Here is a 15,334-nt window from a genome sequence, read left to right on the forward strand (position 1 = left end):
GAGTGGACTCCAGCTGTGGACTTGACTGTAAAAGCTTCCCAGGCTTGTTTCTGTACAATTAGGTCTTGTTTGCAGTTAGTGAAGTGGTGTTTCATAAGTCATTTCAGTGGTGATAGCTGTTTCAGCCTGACTAGTTTGCTAGTGACTCTGTAAAAGAAGAGTTTCCCGGTTATGAAATGGGAAAGCTTTCAATTATCAGACGCATATTATTCCCCAGTGGTTCATGGCAGTGCCTGCTCTGCAACTCATTCATTACTGGGAAAGGGAGTGGGATAAAAATAAACTTGCCTTGTGTGATGGATGGAGGCTTGCTGATCTTTTTGAGGAATTTTTGAGGTGGGAAGATGTGATGTGATATACGTACTTACCAGCCATCTCCCTGCTTTGTCCGTTTAGCACCTTGCCATAGAAGCAGCGGCTGTTCCTGCAGTGTGCAACGCTGGTCGCTCCATTAAGCGTTGTCTTAATGGCTTGTGTTTTGCGCAGTTGTATGAAATGCACGTTAATGGAGACAGCTTAATGCCATCAGCCTGAAGTAATGAATTGGTATGGATTGCCATTACCATTATAGCGCAGTTAAAAGCTGTGTCTGTTTCCGATTTACATTTCGCAGCTCTGCAAGCAGATGGGTTTTCAGGCCGCGTGGCTGGGAGGAACCTGGAAATTCAGCTGCAACCTCCTTATTACAGTGTGTGTAGAACAGCGGTTCTGGGGGGTGATGGGGGGTGGTGTTCTGTGACTGCTTAAGTGATACATTTCATTAAAATTATGATTATGCTACGGCAAACTGTATTCAGGGATCACTGTAAATCCAGTGTATCCTGTAAAGCTAGAAATATATTGTCCATGTAATACAGCTTCATCTCACTGCTCTTGATAAGAACTGCTACTCTTTGGGCCCCGTTCAATTGTCAAAACAGAAACATTTTGCTATTTACCATTTTTCTGTTGTTATCTGTATCCCTATAACCTCGTATGGATTTGTACAAAAAGATACTCAGGAGCCATGGGAGACTGTAGAGTAGTTAGGTTTTGCAGACCTAAAGGTGTTCCGCTTCCAATGAAAGTGCAAAGTATCTCTTACTTTTCCCGAAAGGCTTCGTTGTCTTGAGTATTTCGTTCTCTGGCCTCCCGAGTGGTGCTGGTGCTCCTGCCATTAGTAATGCTGAAACATGGTGAGCACGTACACATGTACACACATGTACACACAGCTGAATCACAGTGGATCACCTCAGACAAGTGGTTTTTTTTCTTTTTCCATTTCATAGGCTGTCTCATCGATCTCTTGATCCTATAAAGACAGGAGCACTCAGCCCACTTTCTGGGCTCTGACTCCATACCAACAGATCTGTAGGTCACTGCTTTAGAGGGTGATGCTGTCTTGCATCACCTATAGATTTTTGCTTAGCATGTCAATACCTGGGCTTTTTAGTCCCTGTGGCTTTTACCAAGTGGAGGACGGATATTCTTTTCCTCATAATTTGCTTTTTGCTCATAACATTTCTTTTGCTTTCTCTCTTCTGCTTAGGTTGCTTTGAATGTTGCATTAAGTGCCTAGGAGGAGTGCCATATGCTTCGCTCGTGGCAACCATTCTCTGCTTCTCGGGGGTAGCGTTGTTTTGTGGCTGCGGCCATGTGGCACTCACAGGAACTGTGTCTATCCTTGAGCAGCACTTCTCCACGACTGCCAGTGACCATGCTTTGCTGAGTGAAGTGTAAGTATGCCTCCCATTTCCATTGTTCCTCATCACACCCTTGCGCTAAATGAGTAGAGATGGATTCAAACCTCGGTCTCCATCCCTGAGTATGAGGTTGCTTGTTTGTTCATCAGCACTCAATGGTTTGGTTATGGTTTTGGTTTATTTTTGGTGTTCATGCACAAAGAACCAGAGTGTGTATCCTGCGTAACCTGTTTATATTAGGACAAGTGCTATTTAATATCTTCATCAGGGCCGTAGACAGTGGGACCAAGTGCACCCTCATGAGGGCTGCAGATGACACCAAGCTGTGTGGTGCAGGTAGTTTGCTTGAGGGGCAGGGTGCCATCCAGAGGGACCTTGGCAGCCTTGAGGGGAGGGCCCGTGCAAACCTCATGAGGTTCAACAAGGCCAAGTGCAAAGTCCTGCATATGGGTTGGGGCAATCCCAGGTATCAGTGCAGGCTGGGGGGTGAATGGATTGAGAGCAGAGGACTCTTTGCAGAGGACTTGGGGATATTAATAAATGAAAAATGGGATGTGAGGCAGCGATGTGCACTCACAGCTTAAAAAGCCAACAGTGTCCTGGGCTGCATCAAAAGAAGCGTGGCCAGCAGGTCAAGGGAGGTGATTCGCCCCTTCTGCTCCACTCTGGTGAGACCTCACCTGGAGTGCTGTGTCCAGCTCTGGAGTCCTCAGCACAGGAAAGACATGGACCTGATGGTGTGTGTCCAGAGGAGAGACACAGGAATGATCAAAGGGCTGGAACGCCTCTGCTCTGAGGACAGGCTGAGAGAGCTGGGGTTGTTCAGCCCAGAGAAGAGAAGGCTCTGGGGAGACCTTATTGTGGCCTTTCAGCACTTGAAAGGGGCCTGTTGGAAAGAGGGAGAAATGCTTTTCACCAGAGCTTGTAGTGACAGAACAAGGGGAAATTATTTTAATTTGAAAGAGGCTAGGTTTAGTGTTTGGTGATGACATGAAGTTTGAAGGGATGACAGGAATAACAGGGAAGCGTTGCGCTGTCTATCCTCCCTCAGAAGAAGGTGGACCGGCATTGTACAAATGAGAGGTATTGTACAAATGTACAAAAAGGAGAGAGGAAAGACTGGAAAGAGCTTAAATATTTGTCTCTGCAACCATAGCCTTTGGAAATAACCCCCAGTGAAATATTCGGGCTTTTGTGTTCCCAAGGCTTCTCTGTGAAAGCAGAGGAAGGGCTGGAGGCTTGCATCAGGACCCCCACCCTCAGCACCCAGCCTCGCTGGCGTGAGCCTCTCGTTCCCCTTGACACTGAGGGACACGCGGGTCCCAGGCGCTGGAACTGTGGTTTGAACATGCTGGGCCTTACACAGCCCCTCCAGCTGCACCGCCAGGCTTTGAAAAGGCTTTTGTCTGGCAGCAGTGAGGAATACGTGCAAGTTGTGATTCACGATGACTGCGCCCTAATGTCGGGACGCTGACCAGGTCTGCGTTCGACCTCTTGCCTGCTGCTTACCACTGGCCAGCACCAGCCACAGGCACAGCGCACAGCCAACCCCTGGAGACGTGTCCGTCCGGGTGCAGGGGGGCAGAGAGAGGAAGGAGGAAGGGCAGCTGAAACCTGCCAAAAGCCATGTGCGAGCTCTGGGAGGGGTTACTGTGGAGGCCACATGGGCTGTGAAGAGGGGGTCCCTGTGGTGCGTGCTTATGGGCATTGCGCTGGCAGTGAACAAGGCAGCATTTTGCTTACCTGCCCCTAGGACCCAGCTTTTAGAACTATATTTGAAGATTTTGGTATAAGGGTCCAACACGATGCACTTCATTCTTCTTTTTTTCCTTTTCTTTTATCATTGACTCCCTTTATATGCTTGTGGACATAGACCTGCCAGTTAGCATGCACAACTGACCCCCTCCCACCCCCAGGGATCACTGATGTCAGTCCTGCAGCACTGTTTCAGGGCTTCCTCCTCTAGCAGGACCCTCTGTGCCTAGACCTGCCACATGTCTCTGGCGCTGCACCCCTCCAGAGTCCCCCACCCTGCACTGCCCACCCTCACAACCTGGTTGCAACTGGGTACTTCGTCCCCAGCTCCAGTGCATGAGCCATGAGGACCCTGCAGTTAGCCACAAAGTTGAGCAAGAAACTGTAAGCAGCTCTTCTTCAGCAGCTACGTAACAACAAACACTGTTCTTTTATCAGTCTTCGTTTGAAAGAGAAACTTGTAGAGAAAATTGCAAATGCAGCCGTAACAGGCAGCAATATTTAAATTTTGCAGAACTGTTGACAATGTTTCTTGTCAAGTCAGCATCAGCAGCTGGGGAGATGCATAATTCCTACCAGAGCAGCTGAGGTCTCAGACTCTGTGGAGGCCTAACGAGAAAGACAGGGGAGAAGAGGTACTAGAAAGGGGCAAATACCTTAAGGCCACGGAGTCATAAAATAAATGAAAAACTTGCAGGTAAGGCCCCCTTTGGAATAGATTTTTTTTTTTTTTTTTTTTTTTTTTTTTTTTTTTTTTTTTTTTTTTAAACCGAGTTTCATGTTACTAATGTCTGGTAAAATGCACTGAGTCTCTCCTAGACTGCTAATGATGGGGAAATGAATTCCTCTATACTCTCTCAAATCCTGACTTAATTTTTTCATGCTTTACAGCACAGGTGCAACAAATTTATCCTGTTATTTTTAATCGGTTTGGAAAACAAACATAACACTTCCCACATATAATTTTAAATGAGCAGTATCCTATTTTGGTACAAGGGATATGCTATCCGCCTGGATAACATTTAACTATGTAAATGGTAGTCATCAATTTTCTTTAAATGAAGCCAAAGCATGCAGATATTTTTTGGAGATCTATGCTAGCAGCTGCTTATTGGAGAGTGATAAGAATTTTTTAAAAAAACATCGGAGGAGAAATACATTTATCCTTAGAAAACTGGGAGTATGGATGTATAAAATTAACCTCTCTATTCTAAGCAGCTTCATCCAAAATAACCATCCCAACAATCAAATTACTTTTAAAAAGGCATGAGTTCTGGAGGAGTTGTGCTAATAATGAAGTTATGCCTTTTGAGGACCAGAAGAAGTGTTGTATGGAAGATCTGGCATTGTGGTCCTCCAAAACAATTAGCTTCAGGTATCAAATCTGATAATATTTAGAAATTATTCTTTGCATTTACCTATTCTAGCCAGAGTAAAAATATTTTAAGAGTGTCATTGCAGGTGGTGGGTTTCAACGAGTCAAGAACTTTCTCAAATAATATCTGAGGGGAGTGCTTGTAGCGGAGACATGAAACTGTGGCTTCCGGCTGGTGACTAATACCAGTCAGTGTAAGAACTGCAGCACAGACAGGGCTTGCTTGAGCAGATGCAAGACTAATGCACACCAGTGCTGCTTACCTGTAGAAGTGGGGCGGTTGTCCTGGTGCTCTCCTGCAGCCTGCTTGCTTAAAATGCAATAAGGAGCCTTGAACTAAAGGAGTTACCGCATTCCTATTATGTTTTGGGAGGACTGACTTGGTTTTTATAGGACTGGAATCTAATTGTATCTTTTTTTCTTTTCCGTTTTAGAATACAGCTAATGCAGTATGTAATTTATGGCATTGCATCATTTTTCTTCTTATATGGAATAATCCTCTTGGCAGAAGGTTTTTATACAACAAGTGCTGTGAAGGAGCTGCATGGAGAGTTCAAAACGACAGCTTGTGGCCGCTGCATCAGTGGAATGGTGAGTGGCAGCAGAAATGGGAGCCATAGTCTTCACTTGCTAAAACCTGTGGGGCTCATTTTTGACTCCTGTGTTTTTGAATAGTAATATATTGCTGCCGCCTTTGTTTTTTTTAACATCTCCTGGGTGGTCAGAGTCAATCCCTGTTGCTGGTCTGTCTTTGAACTTTGAGGATGCTCTGTCACATCCAGGTTCTGCAGACAGACTGTCGAGGTGCTGCCATGGCCTCCCCTGCCGTAAAGCTGAACCCACTGGTCTAAACTGAGTTGATGGAGAATGTGAATTTTAAAACACGCGGTGCAAGGCAGAATGAAATTTGTGCTCTTAAAGATGGAGCACACTAGTGATGCCTAAGGGCCAGCTGTAAAATGGCTGTGGTTTGCAGAGCTGTTTAAATAACAAACTGTGTTGCCTCTGACTTCCCTAGTCAATTCTGCTTGAGGATGTCTGGATCCTTCAGACGAATGGTAATGAATGAAGCATTGCAACATCTTTGCACTTGAATTGAGTGTTGCTGTCTCGCTTCTGCAGATGGCAGGAGGCATACAGATACTTTGTAGTGAATCTTTCTGCAAGGCTGAAACACTTAAAGCCTTAAAGTTATAAGCTGCCTTCCCTTCCGTATACTTCTCTATTAGAACAAAATTTTAAACAAAGTTTAACTAAAAATAAAACTTCAGATTCTCACCCACGTTGCCCCCCAGGGTGCACTCTGCAAGAACAGAAACAACTATGTTTCTGAGACAGGATTTCAAAGCTATTTCTGAAAATCTGAATTCAAAGCTTGTAGTTATGGAGGAAGCTAAGCAGTATGACAGATCGCCCACGGGAAAGTGTGGGTGAAAAGAGAAGAGGCTTTTGATGCGATTGTTGCATTTTAATATACAGTCTATATCCCGTACTTTAAAAATATGTACTTTCAGCTGGTTAAATACAAAAGAGATGCAAGTTTATTTCCAAGAGGGTTAACAATTTTCCACTGTGTTGTCAGATGCTTATTGGGTTTTTCAGGAGCTAATAAAAATAATAAGACATCCAGTCGTTTTCCAGTTAAGCAGCTTTTTGCTTACTCTTTTTCTAGCAAGAATGATCTTCACTGAGGAGCAAAATTAGATCTAAAACAGTGTTTTCCAAAGATCCAAAATGCAGTAGAAACATACACAAATGTGCATCTCATTAGTGCAGACAATGTGCAGTTGAGTAGTTGCAGGCACATGATTGTCAGCTCCTTTTACAGATACCAGTGTGACACATGGAAGTAATGACAGAAAAACTTGGTTCCATATTTGCCCATACAATGAAAGAAAGAATTCAGGAGCTGACTAATGGCTTGAAGTTTTGGTAAGACACGTCAGTGGTGACAGTCATGGTGTAAAAATACCTGTATGCTGCTGTGTAGTGGCGGAGCTGCTTAAAACACCTGGGTTAGAACAAGGTTTGCTATAATATCTTAACAGATAAGAGGCTGCTGCTGGGTATGGACTACGAGCGATTTTTAGTTTTGCCTCTTCCTCCATTACATTACCAAGCCAGCTCCTGAAAGGCAATCCCTTCCATCTTGCATAAAGTTATTACGGAAGGCAGACTTCCAGCTCTCCTAAGTTAGTGGTGTTGGCTGTTGTTATTTGTTGTTGGCTGCAGAATAGCCATTTCCCACAGTTACTGCATTAAACGTGAGAGTGTTTTATTTTTCCTAGCTATTTTAGGAGTTTATAGGCTTTAGGCACTTCCTCTTGTGCACACTTTGACGTACACGTATGCAAACCCACATTTTATGTATAGTGTATCTACAGAAGTCCTTTGAAATGGTCCAGTTGGTTGTTACCAAAATCCAAAGAGAGGATTCCCAATTCTCACATGAAACATACAGGCCTGGTGTATGGCGCTATCTAACACGGAACAGGCTATTTCAGTTCAGTTGTTGTGAGTTAAAGGCCAGTTGCCTCTCTGAGGACCTTAGTTTTGAAGGCACTTCCCCCACCCCACACACGCCACCTTTGTTGACTGTGAAACCTAACCACGTGCTCAACCTTTGCTGTAGCGTGTGGAGTGTTGTTCAGTGTGTCTGGACAGACACCTGTGAGGATGCAGACTTCCACCACTGCACCATTAGTTCAGTCCGTCAGTTCTGGGTCAGGCTGAGACAACCGCCCCCCTCGGAGCCTTTCCCATCCTTGCTGTTCTTGCTTGGCACACAAGTTTCAAGTGAGAGAAAAAAAGCACTTCCAGTGCTTTACTGGAAGTAAAGCCGTTCCAGTCCACCTCCAGTTAAATAACAGTGAGAAGGAAACACAAGATGGAACAGCGTTCCCCCGCTTTCCAAGTAGATCCAAATCCTGGTCTCACCGGGAGGAGGGAGCTAGGAGCTGATGCCAGAGCTACTGTTTAACCGTAAAACTTGGAAGAAGAGGGAAAAGGGAAGAGATCCAGTGGGAAAGGGAAGCTGGAGATTTCCAAAGCAATGAGTGCCATACCTTGTAATCTTACCAAAGAAAATACATGTAATAGTTTTGGTTTATATTTTTTTTTAAAAAGAGCAAACCCAAACCAGCAATTTTCAGTGGAAAATCCATGATTCTCTAAGGTGAAGTAACTAATTTTCTTCTTGGCAATATGTATTAGATCAATTGAGTCTTTCTGATCTGCTGTAACAGTCATGGTATGTTTTCAAAAATAGGAATTTTCAAATGTTACATTCAAAATTGATTTCAATAAATCAGGGAGAGTTCCGTGAACATCGATTCACTCTTGATTCGCAAGTTGTATAGAAATGCAGGTATGTTAGAGTTAATTAAAAAAAACCTCCCTCAATTGATTTCTGTTGGAATTTTATTGGTTTTAGCCTACAACCAGCATCCTCACTTAGCTGAGAATTTTGAGAAATTAATGGACTGCTCTTTCAGGAGGGCAAGCTGTTTACTCAAGCAGGCTGATGAAAAAGGAAATGTCTGAATTACATTCTCAGTAGTACTTAAAATACCAAAGTATTTGTAAGCAACGAGAATACTGATGTCATTTGTTCTTGGAAATGAAATGTTTTATTACTTGATTCCTGAAAGCATGCTTAGAGATTATTTTGAAGCATTTTTAAGGAAAATTCAAGTACTCTTTTCAAAGAATAATTGTAAAGTGCTCTGTGTTATCTCTGCCCAGTTTGTTTTCCTCACCTATGTGCTTGGAGTGGCCTGGCTGGGGGTCTTTGGCTTCTCTGCTGTGCCTGTCTTCATGTTCTACAACATATGGTCAACTTGCGAAGTCATCAAATCTCCTCAGGCAAATGTGACAGTTCCAGGGGACCAGATCTGTGTGGATATCAGGCAATACGGTACTTACTTTAATCCTGATTAAATGCTTTATCCTTTCTTCTTGGTCTGTCTTCAGTAGTTTTTGTCCCAGCCTTATCAAAAGCACCAAGTGCAAAAGCGTCTTCTATCTCTGAATGTACTGTTACTTTTCTAATTAATTCAGATCACACTGATCTCTTTCCAGATGCAATCAATTTAACTGAACTGCCAAGTCATTTATCTAAAATGGTTTCCTAGCGGTTTCCAATACTACAATATTAGGTTTAAAAATAGATCAGCCTCAAAATAAACTGCTTAGAAACAGCGCTGAGAAGTCGATAACTAGATTCTGGGGTTTGGACCCATATGCATATATTGTGCCCTTTCAGAAAGCTGTTTTACGTTTGAATATGAAGTTAACACCTGAACTTCGCTCGAAGAAGTACTTTCAGACCAAAAACCTGCAATCAAGAGCCTGCCTTAACTATTAATGAATTAATACTCGGTTCTGATAACACAGAAATCCAAGAGGGGGCAGGTGGGGGCGGGGCGGGTGGCAGGGTGGACGGACAAGAGCTTTAAGTAGGTTCTGGCTTTTCAAGTAGTACATTCCTTAAGGTGAGTTCTTCCTGAAGTTAATCTTTTCAGCTTCCCTTGTGTAGAAAAGCTTTTGTCACTGTTACTCTCACCTTCATTTTAGCTGACATTTTCTAGGAATGTTTCTTTCTTTAGACTGAGTCATTTGAAGCTGAGAAAACGGATTCAGAGTTGAAAAAGTAAGAAAGCTTGGTTTTGCTTTCCTATCTGGGCTGTAAGTCCAGTAGGAGAAGATGAGATACACTGATTTTAAAATCAAGAAGTCCTGAATCACTTAAATGTTGGCATCCTATTTCAGCAGCTGACAGCAAGAGGCTGGGAAGATGTTCTCTTCCGCAGCAAAGCCTGGGAGTGTAGTGAGATGATGTGCTACTCCCGCCTTCCTGCTTCTCCTGGTTGTTTCGCAGCTGTACAAGTGGGGCCGTGCTGTTCCTCTGATCAGTAACACCATTTGGGTTTCAATGAGTGAGGAGAGGGGGCACCTCCTTCACAGGCAACTTGTGTCACTGAACCGTCCACACGTTTTTGGCTGGAAGTGGTAGCTAAAAGGATCAAGTTGCAGAGAAGAAGATGGCTTTGAAGTAAACCCTGTAAAATCTTTTTGAAAGCTATGCTGTCCTGAGGTAATTTCAGTGACCTGCCCCTGACAGAGTTGCCAAGTCCAGCCAGCTGCGTTTGAAATGCAAGTTACATGGGGGAGACAAACTGGTTTTCTTCTGTTTCAGATGGCTTTTGCTTCAGCTTTACATCTGTTACAGGCCTAAAACTTGATGTTATTTAAACCTTTTAGATCCTGTCAACTTTTCAGATTTTCAGTCACGTAAGAGAAGTAGTTGGGAGTACGTGAGGTATGGCAGACTGAATTTTCTTGTAGCAGATCCACTTAGTGGTTTCTTACCTACTGGAACTAAAACAGAAAAAAATCCTTCTCTAAATCTTCTCTCTAGCTCCATATTCACACTCTTCTCCAGCAGTTACTTGTTCAAGCAGAACTTCATCTTGTAAGGCAGCGCTATCCTGAAAGGTGCCAAGTACCTCCGAGATGCAGATTACCCCTTTCAGCGCTGAGCGGGGGAGTAGGCAGGACCCGAAGTGCAGAAACCCAACCAACCATTTGGCTGCCATATGGGAAAACCACATCTGAGAACATGCCTTGGCAGGAAGCCTCGGTATAGGGAGAAAGCTCAACTTGAGTGAGTTGTTTTAATTCCTCCTGCCAACTCAAAGCTCCTAGTGGTCAACGTGTGGATGCCCAGAATGGGAACACAACTGGCAAGTGGGTGGAAAAGATGAGAGAGGAACAGAAAGCGTCTGTTGATTGCTAATACTAGTGGTTTATTTCGCTGTGGTATTTCAGGTATTATCCCTTGGAATTCTGTACCTGGCAAAGCCTGTGGCCCGATTTTGGAGAACATCTGCAACACGAATGAGGTACAAATGTGTAACCTGTGCGAGGCTTTTACCTCCAAGGCACTTGGGTACTGTGTAATAAATAACTCGATCAACTTTTTTAGAGAAAACTAATACCGGTAGTGGTAGATTGGTTTAAACGCAGCACTGAAATTGTTCTGTGTTAGGTCATCCAGAAAATGAAAATTATTTCAGAACACTTTTACTTCCTAAAGCTTTAAATACCTTGCTGCAAAGATGGTTTTGTTATCCTTACTCTCTAGAACAGTTGAAGTGCGTTTTATACTATCCTCCATTGCTTCACTGTTTTTAACCTGTTTTTTTCTCTAGTTCTACATGTCTTACCACCTGTTCATTGTGGCTTGTGCTGGAGCTGGTGCCACTGTCATAGCACTGGTGGGTAGCATTTCTTCTTGTTTTATTGTCTATTGTGTTCCTTTCAGGCTTAAGATGCTTTAAGATGAGATTTTGTTTATCTTGAAAACAGTGGTACTAGACATTAAGGAGGATGAGCTGTAATCGCCATTATTTGCTGCTATGGTTTGGTCATGACCAGTCAGCAAGTCCCAAACTTTTACTTTAAGAAGTCATCTTAACCCACCTCCCCCATCCTTTGGAGAAAATTCTTTGCATGTCCTTTGAAAATCCTGCTTCTACCCACTATTTCTGTTTTTATGTCCACTATTTTTTTTTCCACCTTTGTAGTTTATTTGATCAATCACTTGTAACCTCTCGGGTTTTTCTGTCTGGAGCCAGGCAGTTTGACCAGGCCAGCTCTGCAGTGCCAATTACAGGTAGCAGTTGGGAAAAGGGACGTGAACAAGATGACTTGCTTCATAGATCTTTACGCTTCCTCTAGCTGCCAGCTTCTAACCTCCTGTTGGCCAAATCCGGGGGTTATACTCGCTGTTTGTTGAGGACATAGCCGTAGGTCTGTAGGTGTAGGCAGGTGGTCCTCTCCGGATAAACGGCGAGTTACTGACCTTGCATCTTCACCCTGGGAGAAGCTTAGAGTAACGTCTGTTTGTAAAAGTATCGACAGTTGCCCAAGTGGGCTTGAGCCGTCGCCTTGTTGTATCTTACTCTCCTGTATTTTGTTCTCTTCCACCAGCTGATCTACATGATGGCTACCACATATAACTATGCTGTTTTGAAGTTTAAGAGTCGGGAAGATTGCTGCACTAAATTCTAATTTGTATAAGCCCAGTAAAGAGCTGCATTGCGTAGCCTGAAATACCACTGACACCCTAGGCTAAAAGTCTAGCTTTCTGAATTGTGTTACAGTAATTGTAAATAGCTTCAGTAAGCATCATTTAGCTCTTCAGATTAATAAAATGACTTCTTGTACATGAACTATGATGTGGATGAGATCTGGCTATTTTTTAATGTCGAGAGGATTCAGTTACTGTAGGGGTGTTAATACGTCATCCTCCTGAGGATGGGACGTTTCCATTTCCAACAGTCATCTCTAAAACCAATACTGGAACAGTTCAGGGTCAGAATTATTAATTTATTCTTCATCCTGAACACCAAACGCATCCCCCTCTCCCCGAGCATACAAAATGCACATGATACAAAAGGCAAGCGATAGTAAAGTAGTGCCAGTGCCCTCTGGCAGAAATCAGAAGCCCAGGCGTTATGAATTACTTGGCTTGCGTTTCCTGTGCACAGGGGATGAAGTTGCTTATTTTCTTTTACTTCATTTTAAAGTAATTGCCAAACCACGCTTTCTCGGGAAGGAAGTATTTCCTTCTATTAGCTCTGCGTGAAACAATCACATTCTTTCTTTTGGACCCCGAACTAGTAAGAAACAGCGTGTGAGTAGCTTCTGTTCTCGTACACTTGCACTTTAGTAACTGATTTCTCAGTAGCCAGATCTCCAAGCTGTAAGCACGACTGCACGGGAAGCAAAACCATGCGCAGGTCACAGAGACCTTTTGACACTGCTGGGATTTAAAAAACAAGGAGAAGTGAATCGCTGTTTCCAGATGTAGGTTTTTTGCACGAAGTATGGTGGGAAGAAGTTGGGAAGAGATGAATGCACAACCTAGGAAAAATCCACATGATACTATTAATAATAATAATAATAATAAAGAACCAGTTGCTACATGTGATAGAAAACTCTTCACCTGAGGTTGGACAATGGAAGTTTAAAATGTAGTTCTAAAAATACACAATTAAGACTTCTTAACCCCCAAACTGCATGCTTTTGCTTAGTTTTGGACTCACGGTTTGTTGTTTAAGTTTTCACTATGTTAATGTAGCCTTGTTCACGTAAATAAAACTGTTTACAGTTTCAGGCTTTTTCCAGGGGGAGGGTGGAATTCTCATCTGCTTGTTGGGGGAAAAGAATTACCAGGAGCTGGGCTTGGATATGCGCAACCTCCACAACCTGAGAGAGCGGGTCTTCTGAGCACCTCGTAGTTCACAGACTACATATATTGCCACACACAACTTTTTTTCTTGCTTCCCCCCATTCTGCATTTTATTTGAGCCATACAACTCTGTAGCTCATTTTACCACTGTTACACTAACGTTCTCTAAATTGTGAATAACCAACTGAAATATTAGCATGCCAAGTTGTAGAGATCTTTGAAAATAGCCTCTGTGCTTGTTTTAATAACAGAATGCTTATTAACGTAGAATAACGTTGTTTTTTGGTTGTTTTGGTTTTTTTTTTGGTCATTACTTGAAAGGGCGTCTATTAATCTAACTAGCAGCTTGCTTTGCCTCTTGACATGCTCACTAGCCATCATGCTCACCCTTCTCTTCCAGATCCACTTCCTCATGATACTGTCTTCTAACTGGGCCTACTTAAAGGATGCCAGCAAAATGCAGGCCTACCAAGATATCAAAGCAAAAGAAGAGCAGGAGCTTCAGGATATCCAGTCCCGGTCAAAAGAGCAACTCAATTCTTACACATAAATGTTTGCCAGTTAATTCAGCAGAAGAATTCTGTAGCTCTGACAAATCAACAAATAGCTGCTCTGCAGTACAGGTGTGTGTCTACCAAACAAGTTTAGAGAGAAGTGCAAAAGCTTCACCTTCCAGCTCCTGGAACACATTCATAGGGACTGGGTAATCTTCCATCCTTTCCAACAGAGAATGGAGGGTTTATTCCAGGCATTTTAAAAGGCAACACTTCACAATAAGCGACCAAATTATTCTCCTTTGAGACTCCGCTATTTAGTATTTGACACATTCTCCAGCATGAGGTCCTGCAGGAAGCCGTGGCAGGTGCTCCAAACCAGCAGGCAGCAGACCTCCGTACAGACCTTAGGCAAAGGCACGTGTACAACATGCGATTTAGTATCTCAGTCTGTAAACCAAATGAAACTGTGGCCGGCCAGGATTTCTGACAGCTCGTGCTTATGTGACAGCACAGTTGCAGCAGGGCCACCTTCAAACGCTGTTTCCAATGGGCCAGAGGAACAGTGAGACTCTGCTTTTGTGCCACACTTTTTTATGATGAAGCAGTCACGCCCCTGTGCTTACGTCAGTGTTGAGCAGACGGCCCGAGTTTTAATCTTTTTATTAACTATTTAATGGAATGTAGATCCCTGGATCTGGATAATGATCCCCTTCTTTGAAAATAAATGTCAGCTTTGCCTTAATATTTATTTTCTATAAATGTCTTAGCATTTATATAGTGGCAGGAGACCATTATCCTACATTTTAAGTAAGTAAGTGAAAAGTGTTACCTTATTAAAATGACACTGATCTGACTATTCCAAATGAGCGGATGAGAAAGTTTGCAGAGTTTTACACAAACAATAAAAATTGCAGCCATAAAAACAGAATACAGGATGTCCACCTTTCTCTATCTATCTTGGTGCTTAGCAAATTTATAGTCAGTGCTTATGTGTTTTCCTTTTTACAAATTAATTAGAACATGAAGAAAACGTGGTGTTCAGAAAAAAAAAAACACAACTGGTGCCATTTTAAAAGTCATTTCCCATAGGAGTCTGCCTTCTATTTAATGGGTTTTTTCAGAAGCATTCAGTGATATCTTGAGTATTAGTGATGGTATATTTGGTGTTTGTTCTATATGATATATATATATAAATGTTGGGGGGAAAAGTAAAATACATCAGTCATTTGCAGAAACTAAATATTCAAGTCATACCCATGTTAAGCTGACGTATGGTTTGATAGTTTTGACTGTTTGCTGAATATAAATTGGAGGAAGCACAAATTTCTTCAAGTCAGTATTAAGAGAAAAGGCATTTCGGGGGTATTAACTTCTTCAAGCATAATTTTCTTTGTTCTCTATTGAAGTCTAATTTGACAGTTTCAAAAAAGGGGCAAAGTTGATCAATGTAGAGCAAAAATGACAAAATAGCCTAGTGTACGTTCTTACCTGTTGCATGAAGGAGACATTTCTACAGCAATGCAGGTGATGTTCTAGCCCAGTGTTTGCATAAGGGTAATAATGGAGGCAGTGTCTTAAAGCCTAATTCTTTTCTAATTCAGTGTAGCTATTACTGGGAGTTTTTGAAGTTTTGTTTAAGTAGTCTAATATTTTTATGTAAAGAGCATTAAATTTTGCTATGTATAAATTTTTGTAACCTAACAGTGAATCAATATTTTCTATCAGTGCCAAGGGCTTCCTGTAGTTACATCCAAGTGTTAAAATAAAT

General features: G+C 42.6%; 1 protein-coding gene across 2 annotated transcripts in view; it reads left to right on the forward strand.

The window, feature by feature from the left end:
- GPM6B (glycoprotein M6B) overlaps positions 1–13,905 on the forward strand; it is a 30,597-nt gene extending 16,692 nt beyond the window's left edge. Inside the window, exons 3-8 of one of the 2 annotated variants that reach the window (XM_010136320.1) lie at positions 1,529–1,715; positions 5,247–5,403; positions 8,557–8,728; positions 10,642–10,715; positions 11,025–11,090; positions 13,470–13,905. In XM_010136320.1, the coding sequence (XP_010134622.1) occupies positions 1,529–1,715; positions 5,247–5,403; positions 8,557–8,728; positions 10,642–10,715; positions 11,025–11,090; positions 13,470–13,619 (806 nt within the window). In that variant the 3' untranslated portion in view covers positions 13,620–13,905. Of the gene's footprint in view, positions 1–1,528; positions 1,716–5,246; positions 5,404–8,556; positions 8,729–10,641; positions 10,716–11,024; positions 11,091–11,805; positions 12,075–13,469 lie in introns of those variants that run through there. The other variant, XM_010136321.1, reaches the window with a different exon arrangement.
- The last annotated feature ends 1,429 nt before the right edge of the window (positions 13,906–15,334 follow it).

Source organism: Buceros rhinoceros, unplaced genomic scaffold (genome assembly GCF_000710305.1).
Source record: "Buceros rhinoceros silvestris isolate BGI_N320 unplaced genomic scaffold, ASM71030v1 scaffold7435, whole genome shotgun sequence".
In the NCBI taxonomy this organism is placed as follows: domain Eukaryota; kingdom Metazoa; phylum Chordata; class Aves; order Bucerotiformes; family Bucerotidae; genus Buceros; species Buceros rhinoceros.